The sequence below is a fragment of the Coenobita brevimanus genome, chromosome 116, assembly GCF_032717465.1.
Source record: "Coenobita brevimanus isolate Jiangsu-jjx chromosome 116, ASM3271746v2, whole genome shotgun sequence".
Lineage (NCBI taxonomy): Eukaryota > Metazoa > Arthropoda > Malacostraca > Decapoda > Coenobitidae > Coenobita > Coenobita brevimanus.
This window is the reverse complement of record NC_137069.1, coordinates 1,650,001-1,660,000: the sequence shown is the minus strand read 5'-3', so window position 1 is coordinate 1,660,000 and position 10,000 is coordinate 1,650,001. Positions and strand designations below refer to the sequence as shown.

The following is a 10,000-nucleotide window of genomic DNA, read 5'->3' as shown; positions in this document are numbered from 1 at the left end:
CCAGTCTCCTTGGTTGTAAGTAAAAAAAAGAAAAAGAAAAAACGAAAAAAAAAGAATGATGTCAATTTGTGTGTGTGTGTGTGTGTGTGTGTGTTAACTCCTCCACGACAAGAGAGATTCTAGGGGGTTAAATCGCTAAGGAAACCGTGTTAGGGAGCCTCCAAACATCAGGACAGCACGGGTCCTATGTGATAAAGGCCAGATACCAACGCCCTACCCTACCCTACCCAACTCAACCCTATCCAACCCTACCCTACCCTACCCTACCTTACCCAACCCTACCTAACCCTACCCTACCCTACCCTACCCAACCCAACCCAACACAACCCAACCCTACCCTACCCTACCCACCCCTACCCAACCCAACCCTATCCAATCCTACCCTATCCTATCTTACCTTACCCTACCCCTACCTTACTCTACTCAACCCTACCCTACCTAACCTTACCCTACCCTACCCTACCCTACCCTACCCTGCCCAACCCAACCCAACCCAACCCTACCCTACCCACCCCTACCCAACCCAACCTTATCCATTCCTACCCTACCCTACCCTACCCTAGGCTCGTAAACTCGACGCGGGGGATTTAAAAAGACCAAAAATGGAGATCTGAAATTCTTGTGGACTCTGAAGGTAAGGGTTATCAGTAGGCGTTACCTGTGTGTGTGTGTGTGTGTGTGTGTGTGTGTGTGTGTGTGTGTGTAATTCCTGCAGGGTTTGTCTGGAAAGGTAGGGTTATGTGTGTGTGTGTGTGTGTGTGTGTGTGTGTGTGTGTGTGTGTGTGTGTGTGTGTGTGTGTGTGTGTGTGTGTGTGTGTGTGTGTGTGTGTGTGTGTGTGAGAGAGAGAGAGAGAGAGAGAAACCAATACTGCGAAAACAAACACAAATGCAACACTAATATCTTCCCTTCTCAAAACAAAGGATATGCCTCCCCATCCCAACTTCAAGCAAATCTCACCCTTATCCTCCCTTCATAGATATTTTTCACCCTTTCTAGCAAATATCCAAGAGCTGGAAGGGAGAAAAGGGCAAGACTACGGCTCTACGTCCTTTCCATGACAGTGCTCCTTGACTAACACCATATTCTAGAGGTAATGTCTTTTTATAGTTTAGTGTTCAAGGTGAGATGGTACTTTCAGGCTGGGTTAAGGTGGATTCACACACACACACACACACACACACACACACACACACACACACACACACACACACACACACACACACACACACACAATGCCCACAGACCAAAACATATATTGACACAGACACACAAATTAACACACACAACACATACACATGAATTACACACACACACACACACACACACACACACACACACATGCCACAGGTGTGTACGTATCCAGACTGACCCTCTACCTGTCTCCACCTAAAATACCACTCCCAACTTCCTCCCCCAGTCACACACACACATTCCCCTGCTGGGTGGTGACGTACACACACACACACACACACACATTTTTCGATCATTATCATCATCATCATCATCACAACCATACTTCCCACTCCTACAAAAATGGGGACATGAAAATATAATATAAAATATATATATAAAATATTATACGGTAAACAGTACTACCACCACTACCATCAAGGCCAACCCACTCTGCCAACACTACCAACCCACTCTGCCAACCCTACCACCACTACCAACCCACTCTGCAACACTACCACCACTACTAACCCACTCTGCCAACACTACCACCACTGCCAACCCACTCTGCCAACACTACCACCACTACCAACCCACTCTGCCAACACTACCACCACTACCAACACACTTTGCCAACACTACCGCCACTACCAACCCACTTTGCCAACACTACCACCACTGCCAACCCACTCTGCAACACTACCACCACTACCAACCCACTCTGCCAACACTACCACCACTACCAACCCACTCTGCCAACACTACCACCACTACCAACCCAATATACCCACACCATCACCATAACCAACCTGATTTACCTACACCACCTCCACTACCAGCACACTGCCCACACCACCCCTACTACCAATATTACCACCACTACCAACACACCCCAACAATACCCCACCCCAATCCAATTCACCACCACTACCACCAGCATCACCACATTCTGCCAACACCACCACACCAACTCACTCTGCCAGCACTACCATCACTACCAACACATCCCACCACTTTACCTCCTTCACCACATTCTACCACCACTACCAACTCACTATGCCAACACTACCACCATTACCAACACACTCTGCCAACACCACCACCACTACCAACACATTCTGCAAACATTACCACCACTACCAACAACACACCCCACCACCAACCCAATTTACCCACACCACCACATTCTACCAACACTATCAACTCACTCTGCCAACACCACCACCACTACCAACTCACTCTGCCAACACCACCACCACTACCAACACACTCTGCCAACACCACAGCCCACCAGGAGTGTGGTATGTTGTCAGCCTACGCCCACACCTGGAATTCCGGTCAATTATGTGATTTGTTACCTGGATAAGCGTAATTAGAGCCGACAGGTGAGAGGGGCGGTGGATTTTACCTGTGTCGTAGGGGAATAATGAGGAATTTTTTTTGTACATCAACATCATCAACAGGAGTATCATCATTATCATCATTATCAGTAGCAGTAGCATCATCATCATCATCATCATCATCATCACTATCATCAATCATCATCATCATCATAACCTGCATTATTATCATCATTATCATCATCATTATTCCCGCAGAACACGACAGATCTCTCTCTCTCTCTCTCTCTCTCACACACACACACACACACACACACACAATCATACTCACAGAAACTCATAATCCCGGCTGGGTGGGGGTGGGGGCGGGGTGGGCGGAGGTGTGGGCATGCGTGGGCGTGGGGGTGTGGGTGGAGAAGGCCGCCCACTGACCATCATCCAGGAGAAAGATCATTTATAAGATGGACAAAAAGTTCGCCAAAAGTTTTCACTGCTATAAGTTCGCCAAAAGTTTCACTGCTATAAGTTCGCCAAAAGTTTCACTGCTATAAGCTCGCCAAAAGTTTCACTGCTATAAGTTCGCCAAAAGTTTTCACTGCTATAAGTTCGCCAAAAGTTTCACTGCTATAAGTTCGCCAAAAGTTTTCACTGCCTCCACTTCACACTTATGGCATGTCCGTCACTTTCCTCCCTGACGCATCTCTCTCTCTCTCTCTCTCTCTTAGACAGCAGAGGAGAGGAGGACGAGGTGATACATTAGATTTTTTTCTTTCTATCAATGGGCAGAGAAACATATATGTGAAAACTCTCTCAGCTCAGGAATATTAGAGAGAGAGAGAGAGAGAGAGAGAGAGAGAAGTGAGCTAGCTTTAAGAATGTGGGAAAGGGTGGGCAAATTTGAGGGCTACACGAGACACCTTCCCACGCCCTGACCTTCCCACACTGTTTCTTGTCCTCACGACTCTCTCTCTCTCTCTCTCTCTCTCTCTCTCCCTCTTCTTTTTCATCATCATCTTCTTCTTCTTCTACTACTGCTACTGCTACTACTACAACTACAACTACTACTACTTCCTCTCATTCTTTCCCTCTCCCTTCGCTTCTATCCCATATGTTCCTCTCCTCCTCCACTTCCCTTGTTATTTCTCTCTCTATCTCTCTCTCTCATCCTTTTATATATATAAAAAAAAAAAAAATGCATGTATAGAGTAAGTACAGTATGTGGCTGTATGCCCAAATTTTCCTTTTCCATATTATTCTACTTTCTGCCGATCCTATAAAATTCCTTCAGGTTTTTCATTCCTGCAAGGTATTACTTCCTCTCTTGTTTCCTGTACGGCAAATGCCGGAGGGTCTGGAGGGTGGGGGAGAGAGCCTTCTGCTGTGCTATCCTCGTAGGGACAGTAAGGTCTGTGTGGTCTGTGTATCTATGTAACTATGTAACTCTCTCTCTCTCTCTCTCGCTCTCTCTCTCTCTCTTCCTCTTCACCTCCCCTCCCCTCCCCTCCCCTCCCCTCCGCCTCTGTCTACATTCCTCACTCTCCTCCCTCTTCCCCTCCCCTCCCTCCCCAATCATTATCCTCTGTGCTGCACTTGTCAACTTCTTGCTCTCTCTCTCTCTCTCTCTCTCTCTCTCTCTCTCGCTTAGTTGCATACCTCTCACCCTACCCTACTCTCTCGCTCTCTCTCTTTCTCTCTCTCTCTCTCTCAGTTGCATACCTCTCACCCTAACCTACCCTACCCTACCCTACCCTAACCTACCCTACCTCACCCTACCCTTCCCTACCCTACCCTACCCTATCTTAACCCTACCCTGCCCTACCCTACCCTACCCTAACCTAACCTACCTTAACCTAACCTACCGTACCCTACCTTACCCTACCCTACCCTAACCTACCCTACCTCACCCTACCCTTCCCTACCCTACCCTACAGTTTCTCCGTTTACATTACATCTATTGTTCGTTTCCTCTCATATTTCTCTCTCTCTCTCTCTCTCTCTCTCGCCTTGCAATGGAAGCGTGGGTGAGGGAGGGAGGGGGAGGGAGGGGGAGGGAGGAGAAATCGTGAGGGGAGAGATCCGCTTGGGGAGGAGGAGGAGGAGGAGGAGGAGGAGGAGGAGGAGGAGGAGGAGGAAATTATTTTTGGTGTACTACAGGCGCAAACTCGAAAAAAGAAAAAGTTAATGGATTACAAGGAATTTTATTTTTCGTATGTAAAATAAATCGCTTAGGATCAGGAGTTACGAACATCCAGTGAGTCAATGGCATTCCCGGACTTTCCCCCGCCTGGACCTATCCTTGCCACACCCTCTTGGACGCTCAAACCTCTTCCGGACTGGGGAGGGGGGGGGAATTCTTGAGGGGAGGGGGAGGGGAAGGGAAAGGGAAGGGGAGGGGGAGGGGAGGGGAAGGGAAGGGGAAGGGGAAGGGGAAGAGGAAGGGGAAAGGGGAGGGGGAGGGGGTGTCGTGTGTGGATGATGATGATGATGATGATGATGATGACTGATGATGATGATGGTGGGGGTGGTGGTGATGATGATGGTGGGGGTGGTGATGATGATGATGATGGGGTTGGGGTGGAGGTTAAGGAGAAGGTGGGGGAAGAGGAGAGGGGGGAGAGGAAGAGGAGAGGGGGGAGGGGAAGAGGAGAGAGGGAGGGGGAAGAGGAAGGGGAGGAAGGCTTGAGCAATGAATGGGAGAAGCATCGTCATCACCACTTCAGTGTCATTAGTACAGCTTATGAATGTGTGTGTGTGTGTGTGTGTGTGTGTGTGTGTGTGTGTGTGTGTGTGTGTGTGTGTGTGTGTGTGTGTGTGTGTGTGTGTGTGTGTGTGTGTGTGAGAGAGAGTGAGTGAGTGAGATGGCAATTTTACGCAAGTTAAAGCGAACAAGATACAATAAAAATAATAATAATAATAATAATAATAATAATAATAATAATAATAATAATAATAATAACTGTCGAGTGAGACTGAAAAACTTTTGACGTCATCTCACTGAAGAGGGAAACATCAGGAAATACTTGGAATCTCTCTCTCTCTCTCTCTCTCTCTCTCTCTCTCTCTCTCTCTCTCTCTCTCTCTCACACACACACACACACACACACACACAGAAAACATACGACGAAACAAAATTACTTCTGATAAAGATTCATTTCTATGGAGACTCATGCATCATCATCATTTTCATCATCATCATCATCACCATCATCATCATCATCCTGTTCATCACTTATGCTCTCAAATACACTTAACACTTACACCACTTATAAAATTTCATCATTATCAAAACTATATATTAACATGAAGCACTTGGCGTATATGAGAGAGGGGGATGTGAGTTGGGAGCAGGGGAGTGAAATGGCGGGGGACAGGGCGACTTGGAGGCGATTTGTTTGTGGCCACCCCAAACGGGATTGAGGCGTCTGGCAATAGATAGATAGATAGACTTGGCGTGTTGTAAGGTGGGGCGTATCATCATCATCATCATCACCAACATATCATCATCACCACCATCGCTATCACCATCATCATCACCATCACTCATCATTATTATTGCTACTGTTATTATTACGGTAGATAGATATAGATTATTATTATTATTATTATTAGTTGAAGGTGTACTTATCTCTTTCACTTCATTCCTTTCTTTTCCTTCATTTAATTTCCTTTCCTTTTTCCTTTCTTTCCTTTCCTTTCGTTTCCTCCTCTTCCTTTCCCTTTCCTTTCCTCCCCTCTCTTCTTGTTTCCTTTCCTTTCCTTCCCTGTCTTTCCTTTTATAATTACTACTAACAATTTTACTCAGATCAGGAGAGAGGCTACGGAAGGCTTCATTTAACACCTCCCATCAAGAATAAATAAATATAATAAATACATAAACAGACAGACGAATAGAGTTAAATAAAAATAGAAATAAGTAAAAAATAAAAAGAATTAGCCAAATAAAGATAAATAAATAAATGGATATATAAATTACAGAAATAAATAAATAAATAGGCGAATAAATAAATATACATAAACAGAAAAATAAGAAATAAAGGTTAATAAATAAATAAAACAAATTAAAAATAAATCTCTCCTAAGCTGAATCAAATCGTCAGAGCAACAAGACTAATTATAATCACAAGTTTGCTGACGGGATAAAGGCTGTGATTTATACCGAGAGAATACACCGATGAATATGCCGATGGAGTATGTTTTGAGGGTATACCGAGGGGATATATCGTGAGGCTAGAGGCTACAGGAGAGGTATGCCGAAGGACTAAATCGACGGAACTAAACCAGCGATCTTTACCGACGACTAACATCGACAGGCCTTCCACACCGACAGCGATGACCTCTGAGATGGACCTGAAGGTACGCCGATGGAGTATACCGAGGTGATTATACTCCCGAGAGGCTATTATACCGACAGGCTATACCGAGAGCCTCCCCCCACCACCGTCACGCCAGCACCACTTGTCCCGGAGCACTGTTGTTGTGGAGGTGGTGCCCTGGCCGCCCCCTCTCACCCCTGACCTGACCCACACAACTACCCACAAAAACCCCCACCAACCCACACCAACCCCCCCACCGCAAACCCCACCGCCCCTAACCCATCCCCCACAACCAGATACACGTGTGGGGTACGATTTGGGTGGGGTTTTCGAGCCGGAACCCCAAGAAAAATCCAAAAATCGTCCCAAAACTTGGCCCTCTGGCGTTGGCAACCCTGTGCGGGACAAGGGACACCTCTCCGACCCTTTCAGTTGCCAGGAGTCACTTACGATTCTATTTTTCCTTCGCGATTCTTGGTGATTCTCGGGTACTCAGGGGGATTCTTAACCCCTTCAGCACGAGGGGGGTTTTTCCTGAGGGGGATAAAGCGTCTGGTGGAGGCGAGAAAGAATAATTCGCCCCATACGCCCAATCTGGCAGGCTAATGACAGGGTAGGTACGAAGGGTGGTGATGGAGGGAGGCAGAGAGGGAGGAGGGAGGGAGGAAGGGGAGGGATGGAGGGGAGGGTGGAAGGAGAGACAGAAAGGAAGGAAAGGAGGGGGAGGGGAGAGTAAGGAGAGGAGGGAATAACGCAGAGGAAAGGGATAGGAGGACAGGAAGGAGTGTAAATGGAAAGGAGAATGGTTAGGAAAAGAGGCAAAGGAAAGAAAAGGTGAAGGAAAGGGAGGACAGGGAATAGAGGAGAGAAAGAGGGTACAAAGGGAAGAAGGAAGAAGGAGGAGGATCGACGGAAGGAGGAAGGAAGAAAGAAGACAATAGGGAAGAGGAATGGGAAGTAACAGAGGGAGGAAGGGTGAGGGAGGGGGCGTATGGAAGGAAAGAATGGAGGAAGGAGGGAAGGAGAGGAGAGGTATGGACTGGTAGGAAGAAGAGGTGGAGGAGGTAGGGAGCGGTGGGGGAGGAAAGGAGAGATGAGGGAGGTAGGGGGGGAGGAGGAGGAAGAGAGAGAAAAAAAGGGAGGGCGTGGGGAGTGAGAGGGAAGAAATGGTGAAGGGAGGAGGGGGGAGGAGGCGGTGGTCTGTGTGTGTGTGTGTGTGTGTGTGTGTGTGTGTGTGTGTGTGTGTGTGAGAGAGAGAGAGAGAGAGAGAGAGAGAGAGAGAGAGAGAGAGAGGGGGGGGGACTACCTAAAACTCACCTCCTCAAAATTATAAAGTTAAAGAAGTACGTAACAGATTTCAAGAAGTAAATGAACCAACCTTAAGAATCTTTATACAAGTGGTCAGTCTTAATAGCTTTTCCTGTACATTGCTTGGGACCTTGAGAATTTGTGTGAGTTAGGCTTAGGTATATTGAGAGGGCGAGGTGAGTTTTAAGGTCCCTCTCTCTCTCTCTCTCTCTCTCTCTCTCACACACACACACACACACACACACACACACACACACACACACACACACATCTCTAAATTCCCTCCCTCGTATACGCCAACGTGTGTGTGGGTACATCAGATTACACAGGAACTCATATCCAACTTTCTGTCTCGTACTGACGATGGCATACAAGGCAGGTGGGGGAGGTGTAAGCTGAGATGTTAGTGTGGCTCAGGGTTAATGTGGCGGGTTTGTATTTCCTTAACAAAATTGGAACAAAAGGTTTTAAGATACACAATTTTGGGAGATAGATAGATAGATAGATAGATAGAGAGAGAGAGAGAGAGAGAGAGAGAGAGAGAGGGGGGGGGACAGGCCGAGGATGAGATGGAGGAATGGAGTGGAGAGGTATATGAGAGAAGGTGTGTGTGAACTGGGAGCAGAGACTGACGAGGAGAGTGTATGTGAGTGAGGTGGAGGGGGGCAGAGGGAGGGGGAGGCCGAGGATGAGATGGAGGGATGGAGTGGAGAGGTATATGAGAGAAGGGGAGGGGGGTGAGTTGGGAGCAGGGCAATGAAATGGCGGGAGACGGGGCGACATGGAGGCGATTTGTCTGTGGCCACCCCTTACGGGATTAAGGCGTCTGGCAATAGATAGACAGACAGACAGACAATTTGGGGGAACTTCACAGCAGTCAACAAATTCGTGTGTGTTTGAAAGGGCAAATATAAGTAAATAAATAAATGAATCCGCTTCCCCAGGTGTGTTTTAAACCTCACGGATTTTTCTCAATAGATTAATAAACAAATAAATTAACAGATAAATAGATAAAAAAAATAGATAAATCCCACACTACCCCAGTTCTGTTTTATTTCTCAAGCCAACCAAAAAGGTATATTAAAATCCTACTATCTTGTCGTTACTCCTTCCCATATTTTTCTCAAGACACAAAGTAAGACAAGGATCCCACACACCCTTTTCCTTTTCCTCCTTAGTGATTTTTCTTGAGGCAAAACTTTCCTCTCCCCATCGTCTTCAAACCTCCCGGAGATGGAGTCCAACAACGCGAGAATTTCCTGTCAGACTGCCTTAACTCCAACTTGGACTAAACTTGCCATCAGTCCACCTTCAATGACGACCCTCTCCATCACAATTATCACCACCATCACCACTACCATCACCACCACCATTACCACCATCACCAGCACTACCTTTCACCACTACCATCACCACCACTACCACCATCACCAGCACTACCTTTCACCACTACCATCACCACCATCACCATCACAATTATCACCACCATCACCAACACTATCACCACTACCATCACCACCACCATCACCACCACCACCACCACCACCTCCACAATTATCACCACCATTACCACCACCACCACCACCACCACCACCACCTCTTTCCCACGCCCCTCCACATTACCCCATTCATCACAACCACACCCACCACAATCTCTCACCCTCTCAGTCACCCACTTAACCTTCCTACCACAAGTACCACCACTACCACAACTACCATCACTACCACTACTACCACCACTACTACCATCACTACTACCTTTCCATTATCACCACCACAACTACTACCACAAATATCATCACTATTTTCCTGCCACTATCCCTAAAATCGTCACCACCTTTACCACAACTACCACCACCACCACCACC

General features: G+C 47.0%; 1 protein-coding gene across 1 annotated transcript in view; it reads right to left on the bottom strand.

Moving 5' to 3' along the window:
• Positions 1-10,000, bottom strand: part of LOC145418765 (uncharacterized) — a 402,864-nt gene that overhangs the window by 287,540 nt on the left and 105,324 nt on the right. Inside the window, exon 5 of the mRNA XM_080287101.1 lies at positions 2,843-2,938. Within this exon, the coding sequence (XP_080143227.1) occupies positions 2,843-2,938 (96 nt within the window). The remainder of the gene's footprint in view (positions 1-2,842; positions 2,939-10,000) is intronic.